Source organism: Lynx canadensis, chromosome A2, assembly GCF_007474595.2.
Source record: "Lynx canadensis isolate LIC74 chromosome A2, mLynCan4.pri.v2, whole genome shotgun sequence".
Classification (NCBI taxonomy): Eukaryota; Metazoa; Chordata; class Mammalia; order Carnivora; family Felidae; genus Lynx; species Lynx canadensis.
The window spans coordinates 74396829-74410066 of NC_044304.2; the positions used below are offsets into that span (position 1 = coordinate 74396829).

Consider the following 13238-nt stretch of genomic DNA (forward strand, 5'->3'; position numbering starts at 1 on the left):
CGGGGTGTGGAGGAGATTCTCATGTTCATCGTGGTTAATGGCACAACTACAATAAAATTCTTAATCACAAGTCACATTCGTCCCCGTTTCACAGATGGCCTCTCAGAGCAAGTACCGTATCGTCCACAAGGCTGTTGCAGAGGCAGCCTGTCACCTGCAAGGTTCTTAGGAATTTCCTATGAATGAAATTAAAATGTGTGCAAACACCAGATTTGTGTTTAGCTTGCTTCGCAACCAGAACTGAGTAATAGAAGCATCTAACTTTTGTTAAAATGTTTATTTTTTTTCTTGAAAAATATTAGTACTTTCCAAGATGTCCTTGCCCCATTTTTTTCGTTCTTGTATAGCTCATGGATTGTTGCAAAATGCTTACATTCAGTGTCAGCATATTAGTTGTAACCTTTTATTGCTATTGATATCTATAAGTACGTTAAGTAAATCTTCATTTTGCTGACCTCTTTGAGGATGCGTGGCATCAGCAGATTCTCTCTTTCAGTGGACAGGTGAGAGATTAGCAGGATCGAGTCAATTTTTCCCTTTTTGCTTTGTTTTCTCCAGAACAGCAAGATTCATGCTCTAGCAAGAGGGAAACTGTGTTAAATGGCAGAATTCGTCTTCTGGCTAATGGTTTTAAGAGTGGATGTAAATTATACAGCTTGTTTGCACAACGGCTGATAGGTACCACTCTAGGGGAATTCTTTTGTAAAAAGCTGTTTAAGCAAGACCATCATTTTGACTCAACCAGATTAATAGCATAGTAATTAATAACACAAGGGCTTTTCAGTATAAAAATTGGCTCACGGATAATTTGAGACGGCAGCTTCCTCTTCCCTTCCGTGATCAGTAAGGCTGCTTTGCTGGACCCGTTTCCATTTTTAGCGAAGGAAAGTGCCTTCTGTGTCTTCCCATGACAGTTCCCACGGTCATTCGTCAGCCTGCTGACCACCCGAGGGAGGTCAGCAGGAGCAGTGGGTCTGAGTGGCCCCAGAGTGACCATCTCAGTCCTGCCACGCATGGGAAGTGGAGGGAGGCCTAGGAGGGTCACACCATGTGGAGTCCTTTCAACTGTGGTTGCAAATTACCTCCCAGCAGGGCAGGTGGGTGTTGGTGGTAGGGATGTGGTGACCCTTTTCCCTCAAAAATATGTTATATTTTATTCTTTTGTCACCTCTTCTGACCATTCTCCCCCTCTGTGCTTTGCAGGAAACTGAGTCTCTCGAAGAATCTACAGATGAGTCTGAGGTAAGGTGGGTGGTTCAGGAGCCTGAGGATTTCTTGTCGCCACATGATCCCGTGCTTGTTTTGCCTCGTGGGGACTGGGGTGCGAAGGGCCGTACATGATTGAACCTTGGGGAACAACATGCCAGTTGTCTTCAGAAATATATTAAAAAAGTTTTTTAAGGCTTATTGATTTTTGAGAGAGAGAGAGACAGACAGCGTGAGTGGGGAGGGGCAGAGAGGGAGACACAGAATCCCAAGCAGGCTCCAGGCTCTGAGCTGTCAGCACAGAGCCCGATGCAGGGCTTGAACTCACAGACTGTGAGATCATGACCTGAGCCAAAGTCAGACGCTTAACTGACTGAGCCGCCCAGGCACCCCCCAGTCTTCAGAAATATTAAATGGATCGGCTTAAATAAGCAGGAGAAGGAACAAAACACTTTCTCCTGATCTTGAATGGTACTTTAACCCAAAGTGCCTTGGCAGTGGGAAATTTGATACAAAGTTTTACAAACTAATCTTGGCCTCTTTAAAAATCTGAATTTAAAACAACCGCTGTAGGTTCTACCATACTTATTTTTTTCTTCATTCTTTTAACGAGTATGGCATGCTCACTGGTGTAATTTATCAATCACCAAAATTAGAGTTTAGTTCATAAAATAAAAAGGAGGAAAGTCACTTCCTTAAAAACTGTTAAGAAGCTAAGTTTTGTTAAAGTTTGTATTTTAAGGAGAATAAAGTAATATGTAGGGTGGGCTTTTTAAAACAAATTTCTTTTCAAGACTATGCATAGGAAATAGGTTTAAGCATAACAGAAACTAATGAACCTACCAATTTTATGGATGGACTTATTGATAATAATACTTATATTGTTTCCTTATTTCATTTAGCTCAGGGGAGTGGAAAAAATATGTGTGATAACCTGCTGGAAATTCACACCAATGTGACTATAGCCAGTATAATGTATAAATTTGGGTTGATATTGCATATAGTTATTACATGGAATTTGTTTCCTTTTTCAAGGAAAAGGTGGGCTTAAACATATTCATCTGGAGAACATGTTATATGTTATGCTATTATGTGTTTGTAGTTTGGTGCTGCAGGCATGGTTCCTAATACCTTTACTACTAAAGACCTGTGATAATCTCTTTGGGGCTCCTGATAAGGCACTGCAGAGTTTGCTTATAGATATGGCATAACACTTGTTAATTTTTTTTGTGTGTTCATTTGTTTTTGAGAGAGAGACAGACAGAGACAAGATTGTGAGTCTGGGAGGGGCAGAGAGAGAGAGAGAGGGAGACACAGAATCTGAAGCAGGCTCCAGGCTCTGAGCTGTCAGCACAGAGCCCGACATGGGGCTCGAACTCACGGACCCTGAGATCATAACCGGAGCCAAAGTCGGCCGCTTAACCGACTGAACCACCCAGGCGCCCCAAGGTTGTTCTTTTAAAGTTGAACAAACCGAGACCCTGCAGGTAACCTGTCGTAATGTCGTATAGCAGGTTCACGGGAGAAGTGGGTTCAAACTCCAGCCCCCAGCATTTTGCTGTCTAGCTCTGGTAGGTGGGGACTGAGGGAACTGGAGTCCGGCCTCAGGTTTATATCTCAGCTGTACTTTGTACCTGCTGTGTGGCCTTGGAGGTAGCACCCAGCTCCTCTGTTCCTCAGTTTCCTCTTAGGGAAAATGGGGTCGTTGCTGACTGTGTGGCTGCCGTGACGATTAGGTAAGATTGTTCTTTGCACAGCATCTTGTACGGTGCTGGCACCTGGGAAGCAAGCAGTCCACGTAGGCTAGTGATTCTCAGCTTGTGTTTTAAAGGTAGCGCTGGTGCCCATTCTACAGCCTGGGGCTTCCACTTGAGGGCTGGAGAGGCTCCCCGAGACCCTGGGAAAGCAGGTGTTCTCCCCGATACTGTGGCTTCTAATGGGTCCATGGGCCAGCGAGGTAGTCAGGCTGGTGGTGGACAAGTCTGGGCTTTTCGGTGTAGCGAGTTGGTTTATAATCCAGCCTTTGGAGCATTTTGTCTTGGGTTTGTCCATTTGAATCACTTTCCGGTTATAGGATTGAGATTGTGAGACACTGCTCAGTTGCCGAAGAATCTTTATTTTTCCTTTTCTCTTCTTCCCACTAGGTTTTATAATGGTTAATTCAACTTGCACAGGGCAGGCCTTTCCTCCTTATACTTCTGCCTTTTCTTTATTCAAGTGCTCAGGTGTTTTTCCATTTCTTTTCTTTTCTTTTTTTTTTTTTTAATTTTTAATGTTTTTTTATTTTGGAGAGAGAGAGACAGAGAGAGAGAGACAGAGACAGAGTGTGTGCAGGGGAGGGAAGAAGGAGGGGAGAGGGAGACACAGCATCCAAAGCAGGCTCCAGGCTCTGAGCTGTCAGTACAGAGCCCGACGTGGGACTCAAACGCACAAACCATGAGATCATGACCTGAATACGACATGTCCGAATACGGACACTTAACCGACTGAGCCACCCAGGTGCCCCAGTATTTTTCCAATTCTGCAAGCAACAGTATTTAGCGTTTTCAGCCATGGAATTGTAACAATTTATCTGTTTCCTTATGAAATGCTGCATTTCTTATAGACAGCTTTTATATTGGGAAGACCCTAGTGTTAGGTTATTCTAAAGTTGTTACTTAAAACATTTTAAAATTTATTTTTAATTGTGGTAAACTACACATAATGTAGAATTTGCCGTCTTAACCGTTTTTAAGCGTACAGTTTAGTATTGTTTAGTGCAGTCATGCTGTTGAGCAAACCTACCTCCGGAACCTGTTCATCTCGCACAACTGAAACTCTGTGCCCCTTGGATTACAGTTCCCTGTTCTTCCACCCTGCAGCCCCTGGCAGCCACCACTCTACTTTGTGTGTTTAGGAGTCTGACCACTCTAGGTGCTTCGTGTAAGTGGACTCATGCCGTACGTATTTGTCTTTTTGTGACTGGCTTATTTCATTTAGCATCACGTCCTGAAGGTGCATCTGTTGTGTTACCTGTGTCAATTCCCCCCCTTTTTTTTCTCTTAATTTTTATTTATTTTTGAGAGAGACAAAGTGCGAGTGGGGGAGGGACAGAGAGCGAGGGAGACAGAATCCAAAGCACGTTCCAGGCTCTGTGTCATCACAGAGGCTGTTGCAGGGCTCCAACCCACCAACGGCGAGATCATGACCTGAGCTGAAGTCAGGCGCTTAACGGATTGCGCCCCTCCTTCTTTTTTAAGGCTGAATAATATTCCATGGCATATACAAACCACATTTTACCTAGTCATCTCTGATGGGCACTTGGGTTGCTTTTACCCTTTTGTTTTTGTGAACAGCGTGGCAATGAACATGAGTGTAAAACTATCTCTTTGAGACAACTGCTTTTAGTTCTTTGGGGTATGTACCCAAAAGTGGAATTGCTGGATCATGTGGTAATTCTATTTTTAATTTTTTTTGAGGAACCACTCTACTATTTTCCATAGAGGCTGCACCATTTAATGTTTCCAGCGGTAGGGCACAAGGGTTCTGGTTTCTTCACGTCCCTGCCAACCCTTGTTTTTTCTGTTTTTCTGTTTGTTTGTTTTTATAGCAGCCATCCTGACAGGTGTGAAGTGATATTGTGGTTTTCATTTGCATTTCCTTGATGATTCAGTGGTGCTGAGCACCTCTTTACAAGCTTGTTGGCCATTTGTATATTTTCTTCGAAGAAATGTCTATTCCAGTCCTTTGCCCATTTTTTAATCAAGTTCTTTGGGTTTTTGTTGTTGAGGAGTTCTTTATATATGCTGGATGTTAATCCTTGTCAGGTAGAGATAGATATGGATAGATCCTTATCGGAGATAGATAGATAAACCTGTTGTCTTTATCTATAAGTCAACAACCTGTGAGTAGGATATATGGGTAGATGGATTGACGTACAGCTATAGATCTGTAGAGTTGTGATTTAACTGTATCTATATAAAGAATATACATAATGTAATGTATAAAGAATATATTTATCTATATATATATATATCCCTATTCAGTTATACAATTTACAATATTTAAATAATTTCTCCCTTTCCATGGGTTGCCTTTTCGCCATGGAGCATGTTGTTTGATGCATAGAAGTTCTACAATTTTGATGTAGTCCACTTTATCTATTTTTGCTTTTTTCCCTGCCTCTTGGTGTCGTATCCGAGACATCATCGACAAATCTGGTGTTACAAAGCTTTTCCCTTATATTTTCTTCCAAATTCTCATTTTGTGTGTTCAAAATTTTTTTTTTTTCAACGTTTATTTATTTTTGGGACAGAGAGAGACAGAGTATGAACGGGGGAGGGGCAGAGAGAGAGAGGGAGACACAGAATCGGAAACAGGCTCCAGGGTCCGAGCCATCAGCCCAGAGCCTGACGAGGGGCTCGAACCCACGGACCGCGAGATCGTGACCTGGCTGAAGTCGGACGCTTAACTGACTGCGCCACCCAGGCGCCCCTCATTTTGTGTGTTCAAAAAAGGAAAACGAACTGCTCAAAACTCTCTGTTGGGGCACCTGAGTGGCTCAGTCGGTTGAGCGGCCAACTCTTGATTTCAGCTTAAGTCATGATCGCAGGATTGTGAGATTGAGCCCCATGTCCTGCAGTGTGGAGCCCGCTTGAGATTCTCTCTCTCCCTCTGCCCCTCTCCCCTGATCGCTCTTGCTCTCTCTCTCTCTAAAACAACAACAAACCAAATAACCCAAAACTGTCTGTGCTTTTTTCATTGTTCTTGGAACCTGCAACCACATAAAATGAAATTGCTGGGTGTAGTATAATTAATATAATTGACAGAGGTGTATATGTCACCATATAAAACTTTTAAGAATTTTAAGTTGTACTTTGCAGTTAAAGTGGAAATTCAAAACCAGATTTCAACCAAGGGAGTATGTTATTTTTTTAATGTTTATTTATTTATTTTGAGAGAGAAAGTATGTGAGCAGGGGGAGGGGCAGAAAGAGGGAGAGAGAGAATGCCAAGCAGGGTCTGCACTGTCAGACCCAGGATTCGATCCCACGACCCTGGGATTATGACCTGAGCTGAAATCAAGAGTCAGATGCTTAGCTGACTGAGCCACCCAGGCGCCCCTACTATGTTACTTAATAGGTAACACAGTTAAGGGTCTTTCATTCATCTTAATACTAAATGACTTGTGGCAAATTTTGTGGGATAACTGAAGTGGTCCTCATGTCTAGTATTTTTTGTTTCTAATATATAGTCTGCTGTTTATCCCACCTTCATATCATAAGCCAGACTATTTCTTAAATGGTGCTTTACTCTTGAAAAACATAACAAAGAAGTCTGTGTTCAAAAGAACTTCATTCCCATTTTGAAGCTCCAAGATCTTGTGAGTACTTAGGGATGATTGCTGTGGCATAGGTTGTGGCAGAGTGCTACAGGAGCACAGAGGAGTGGATGATTGGTCGGGAACGGCTTCATTTGGGGTCTCCAAGAATTAAATATGGAAGACGAATCTAGGCAGAAAGGCTGGGCAAGTCTTCAGGAAGAAACCGAGTCATGAAAGTACATGTGCGTTCAGCCAACCATGAGGCACTCCCTGTAGCTAGAATTTGGAGGAAGTTGGGGAAATGAGGCTGGATGAGGAAACTAGGGTGAGGTTGTGAAGCTACTAACATGCAGACCAGACAGTTTGGACTTGATCCTGTGGACACTGGGGAGCCAGCTAAAGCCTTGATTGTTAAGGGTGGAGATAGGGGCCGGTGATAGATAAACTGGAAGGAGCGACCCGTGATCAGAAGTTCTAGTGCAGGCCCCAAAAGAGAGAAGTAGGGGTGTAGCGATCTGAGCTGGGCAGTAGCAGAAGACGAAGAGGAAATGTTTCTCCAGTTCACTCAAAGGGAAGTGTGAGATAGTATGTGGCAGACGGGCCAGGTGGAGAGTCAAAGATTCCAAAGCATCCAGTTCAGCTGTGTTGTAGGAAACTGCATAAACTCCACTAGTAGTTAAAGTTTTGAAAAAGACATTTTAAACCTGGAGTTTGGGCGCCTGGGTGGCTCAGTCAGTTAAGGCTTCGACTCTTTATTTGGCTCGGGTCATGATCCCTGGGTCGTGGGATCAAGCCCCATGTTGAGCTCTGTGTTGAGCATGGATCCTGCTTAAGATTCTCTCCCCCTCCCTCTGCCCCTCTCCCCTACATACACACTCTCTCTCTCATACTCTCTCTCTCTCTGTCTCTCTCTCTCTCTCTCTCTCAAAAACAAACAAAAAACAAAACAACAACAAAAAACCCCTGAAATTGATATCTCTATATTCAGGTTTTTTTCTTCTAAAGTGGTACTTTCTAATCCATTCTTGATTCTTCTTATAATGGTTTTGTTCAAGCTGAAACAAATAATATGCTTTCATATTAAATATGCTTTTAAAGAAAAACAAATGAGCAAACTAGTATCTGGGATTTTGTTCATAAAATCTCACAAGTTACTGCTTATAGAAGAAAGTTCTGAGCTCTCCTTGGAGCAGAGATGGTGTAGTGGAATGAGCAGTGTTCACGCTCTACTTTGATAATGAAGATTATTACAAAATCAGACTCATTTAGTGTAGGAAACAGCTCTTGGCACTTTGGTGAGCTCTTTAGGTACAGTAACAAGTCCAAGATTTGGCCCTGATTATTGCTTCAGATGAAGAAACAGACTTACAGTGTTTAGGTAACTGGCCAGGCTCACCTGCTGGTAAATGGATTTGAATCCTACAGTCTGACTCCAAAGCCTGGTCTTCTACTGTGTAGTTACAGTGCCTCCAACTTCACTGTGACCTCTCTAATTTTATTCCATACTCTTCTCTGTGTGCCTTTGTAGAATTGGGCAAGATTAAGAAAAAACTCCCTTGGAACTCTGGCCTGTATATAAAATGATATTTTGGGTGATGTTACAGATTTTGGCTTGTTCACCTAGTAGGAAAAAATACTAGTTTCAGAATCTTGGAACTTTGCTTCTTTTCTGGGGAATAGAGAATTGTCTTGTTAATTTATATATAACGTTAATAATTATAATAAATTCCTGTTTTGCCATAAAATAAATAATGTTACCTATTTAGAAAATAGTAACATAAACATTTATAAAATATTTATAAAGTAAATGTTAGGTATAAGTTTGTCTCCTTTGAAAAGTACATCCATCTTTGTGTGCAGACATTTAGCTACAAGAGTGTTCATTGCAACTTTGTTTATAATATAAAAATTTAGAAACAGGCTAAATATCCAGAAAGGAATTGTATTATCTTTATAATTGGTAAGAGCTTTTTACAAAAATGTCATTTAGAGCAGAGGCTGGCAAGCTTTTTCTGTAAAGGTCTAGATAGTAAATACTTAAAGCTTTGCAGGCAAAGAGGCAGTACTGAGGATATTATGTAGGTATGTAACCATATAAATATGTAAAAACTTGCTCGAAATCTGTACCAAAACAGGCATCTGGCTAGATGGGCTGGTCGTAGTTTACTGATTCCTGATTTAGAGTATAATCCAGTTTTTCTCCACCCTCCAAAATCCACATGTAAGCATAGAAAAAAAGATCACAAGACCATGTTGTCATTGGATCATGTGATTCTTATTTTATTTACTATCATTATTTGCCTTAATTTTCTAAAGTTTTGCAAATAGGCATTACTTACATACTTAGCAAAACAATATAATTATTTTTTTAACAAAACATATTAATCTCTGCACATAATCTTACTGTGTTATGTGTAGATGTTACAGAACTTTTGGGTTGCATAGCAATGGGACTCAAAATGAAACTGCATTGTCCTCCCTTTCTTACCTCAAACTCAAAGTAAGGAGTTAGCAGAAAAGGTTTGGTTTGTTTCTTGCTGTCTTTATTTCATCCAAGATTACATAAGGCAAAAATTGTTCTGAACTCTAGTGTACATTTTTTCCTGAAGATTTTTTTAATGTAATTTATTGTCAAGTTAGCTAACGTAACAGTGTATATAGTGGGCTCTTGTCCATCAAGTGAAGAACGGACAAAGAAGATGTGGTTGTATATATACAACGGAATACTACTTGACAATGAAAAAGAATGAAACCTTGCTATTTGCAAAACGTGGATGGAAGTGGAGTGTATTATGCTAAGTGAAATAAGTCAGAGGAAGACACATATCCTATGTTTTCACTCATATCTGAAGATTTTTTTTTAAGTTTTAATTTTGAGATAAATGTGGAGTCACATGCGGTTAGAAGAAATAATAGAGAGATTCTGTATACCCTTCACCCAGTTCCCAAAGCATAACATCTCGCATAACTTTGGTGCAACGTCACAAGCAGGAAATCAATATTGATAACAATCCAGGGACTTGATTCTGATTTCACGAGTTTTACATGCAATCGTTTGTGCACGTGTGCGTACATGTGTTAGTTCTATGCGCTTCTTTTTTTAAATATTTTTTTACATATTTGAGAGGGAGTGCAAGCAGGGGTGGGGCAGAGAGAGGGAGAGGGAGAGAGAGAGAATCCCAAGCAGGCTCCATGCTGTCTGTGCAGAGCCTGACACGGGGCTCGATCCCACGAACCGGGAGATCATGACCTGAGCTGAAATCAAGAGTCGCATGCTTAACGACTGAGCCACCCCGGCGCCCAGTCGTGTGCACTTCTGTCACATGTGAAAAGTCAGGTGATCACCTCTGCAGTAAAGATGCAAGAGCAGTTCACCACAACGTTCACTTATATAATCACGGCCGCTCCCTCCCCAGCGCCAGCGCTTCTCTCTCTCCGTAGTTTTGTCATTTCAAGCACATTATATGAATTGAACCGCACAGTGTGTAATGTTTCCAGATTGACTTTTTTCCACTCTGCCAATTTGTCTTTGAATTGGCATGGTTTGATCATTCACATTTAAGGTAATTATTGATATTTTGGGGCTTAAGTCTGCCATCTTTTATTTTCTGGTTCCTCTGCTTTTCATTTCTCTTGTTTCTCGTTTCTTCCCTGTGAATTAATTGAAACTCTTTTTTAAATATTCTTAAATATTTCTTAAAACGTATCCATAGTTCTTTTTTTCGAGTGTATTACTTTGTATGGTTTTCTTAATGTTGCTCTAGGTATTAAAATATGCATATATAACGTATCCGTCTACTGGTGTCCTTGATATTTTACCACTACTGGTCAAATATGAAAACCTTACTTCCATTTACGTCTGCCTCCTGTTCCCACTTTTTAAACACAGTTGTCTTAAATATTTACATTCATTGAGTACCCATGTCAGAGAGTTGGTATTAAACTTTTTCTTCAACTATATCTTAAAAACTCATAACAGGAAGGATAATTTACCCCAATTTTTACCCATTCCTGTGTTCATTTTAAAGTTCTAAGCCTCCGGGGTGCCGAGTCGCTCAGTGACTTAAGTGTCGGACTTCAGGGAATGCTCTCACGGTTTGTGAGTTCGAGCCCTGTGTCAGGCTCAGTGCTGACAACTCAGAGCCCGGAGCCTGCTGTGGAATCTGTGTCTCCCTCTCTCTGCCCCAGCCCCGGTTGTGCTCACTCCCTCAAAAATAAACATTAAAAAAAAGAAAGTCCTAAGCCTTGTGTTATCTTCTATCTTCTGTTTCTTCCTATTTAGGAAACTTCTTTAGCCATTCTTTAGGCTTTCATTTTTGAGGGATATTTTCACCAAGTATCACCAGATAGTCACCAAAACATTTGTGGTCGACAATTCTTTTCTTGAAAACTGCTCTGCACTCCCTTCTGGCCTCTGTCATTTCAAATGACAGATGTGCTGTCATTGATACTTCTCTATAAGTAATGTGTCCTGTTTCCCAGGCTGCCTTCAAGTTTTTTTTTTTTTTTTTTTGCCTTAGTTTCCAGAAGCTTAATTATGATGTCTCTTGGTGTGGCTTTCTTTGATTTGTCTTAATTGGAGTTTGCTCAGCTTCTTGAATCTGTAAGGTTATGTCCTAGACCAAATTTGGAAAGTCTTCAGCCATTATTTCTTTGACTACTTTTTCAAATTCACTCTCTCTTCTTCTGGGACTTGAGTAATTTGAATGTTAGCTCTTTTGTTATTGTCCCACAGGTCCCTGAGACTCTGGTCATGTTTTTTCACTCAGTTTTCTTTCTCTTGTTCAGACTCGTAAATGCTGTTGATCTGTTCTCAGGTTCATTGGTTATGTTCTCTGTCGTCTCCACTCTACTGTTGAGCCCATCCACTGAGTTATTTCCTTTGGTTATTTTCTTTTTCAGTCCTAAAGTTTCCATGTCTTTTTTTTTTTTTTTAACTTCCATTTCTTTGCTGAAATATTACTTCATTGGTTTCAAGAGAATTTATAATTGCTTGCTTATTGAAGCATTTTTATGATGGTTGCTTTAAATATCTTTTTTTTAATGTTTATTTTTAAGAGAGAGAAAGAGCATGAGCAGGGGAGAGGCAGAGAGATAGGGAGAGAGAGAATCCCAAGCAGGCTCTGTTCTGTCAGTATGGAGCCTGCCGAGTTTGATCCCATAAACCACAAGATCATGACCTGAGCTGAAATCAAGAGTTGGATGTGTAACTGACTGAGCTACCCAGGTGCCCCAGTGATGGATGCTTTACACTTGATCTTAGCCAGAAGCTGAGAAGCGATGATGATGGTTGCTTTGAAATCCTTGCCAGAGGGGCACATGGGTAGCACAGTCAGTTGAGCCTCCAACTTCGGCTCAGGTCATGATCTCTCACTCCGTGGGTTCAAGCCCTGTGTCAGGCTCCAGGCTAACAGCTCAGAGCCTGGAGCCTGCTTTGGATTCTGTGTCTCCCTTTGTCTGCCCCTCCCTTGGTTGCACTTTCTCTCTCTTTCTCTCCCTCTCTCAAAAATAAACAAACATTAAAAAAAAATTTCAAATCCTTGCCAGAGAATTCTAACATCTGATTCATTTCATTTTTACAATATGCATTTTAATAAAACTCTGTAAATCCTGAAGAGTCATCAATTATTTCAACTTCTTCAAGTCCCTTTCCTTGTGTACCATGTATCGTGCTGAGTGCTCTGCATGGAGTATTCCCTCCAATATGATCCATAATTCTATCAGGTACTATAGTAGGCAGGAGAGGTTGGCTATGCTACAGTAACAATCAGTTCCAAAATTTTAACAGCTTAACACAACATGGATTTGCTTCTGAGTAGAACCAGTGGTGCAGGGAGAGGAAGTTGTGGCATCAACAACTCAGAAATGTCCTCATCTTCTGTAGGGTCTTGCCTGTTAATGGACCAGAAATGATGTGCCATGGAGTACTTTGGGCACAGAGCTGAAACCTGAGGCAGCTCTGCTGTGGGCAGAGATGTATTTTCTTAGACCTGGCTTCCTCTGAGTATAGGTTCCTAGGGTATCGTTTAATTAGAAGTGTATTCCACCTTATCTGCAAAGAGTTTAGTGTGCCATACAAAGGACTTCGCAGCAAGAGCATCAAACTGTTAGCCTAACATTTCAAGATGAAACTTGCACAGCGAAGAGAGGAATAACAAGGGAAACAGCATCAGGCTAAAGAGGAGTGGCAAGGGAAGAGAACACCTGTGGGAGCAGTAGTCAGTCTGCTTTGTACCAGGTGAGGGTTCTGGTGACCTTTTGTTATTTGGGAACAGGACTCAGTGCCTGTAGTAAGTTCCTTTGAAGTGAAGATTGCATGTAAATTACATTACCCCTGGCCTGGGCCCGGCATGTAATAACAGAGAGCTAATTAGTGTCACCACTGTCTTGATTTTTGCTACCATTATTAATAAACATGCCTCCTGAATAGAGACCCATTCACATCTGGCTTAGTTCCTCGCAAATGTCCCAATCAGATTGCTTTGAATATGTTAGATATATTAATTTTAATAAACCAGGTGGACTGACAAATAACCGAACCTATTTAAAATAAACCTAGAATGCAATCTATGTTGAATGAGAAATTAATATTAAAATAAAAGGCAACTTCCAGATGCATCCGCAACAAGGATTGTTCTTTTCATTTTGTTAAAATGAAAACCAGTCATTGTGAGAAATCAGGAGATAGCTTTTTTTAATCAGAAAATGCATCACACAAAAATAATTTATTT

The 13238-nt window shown here is 41.0% G+C and overlaps 1 protein-coding gene across 1 annotated transcript in view; it reads left to right on the forward strand.

Annotated features, from left to right (window-relative positions):
* VPS41 (VPS41 subunit of HOPS complex) overlaps positions 1 to 13238 on the forward strand; it is a 185522-nt gene that overhangs the window by 8564 nt on the left and 163720 nt on the right. Inside the window, exon 2 of the mRNA XM_030307719.1 lies at positions 1204 to 1242. Coding sequence (XP_030163579.1) covers positions 1204 to 1242 — 39 coding nt within the window. The remainder of the gene's footprint in view (positions 1 to 1203; positions 1243 to 13238) is intronic.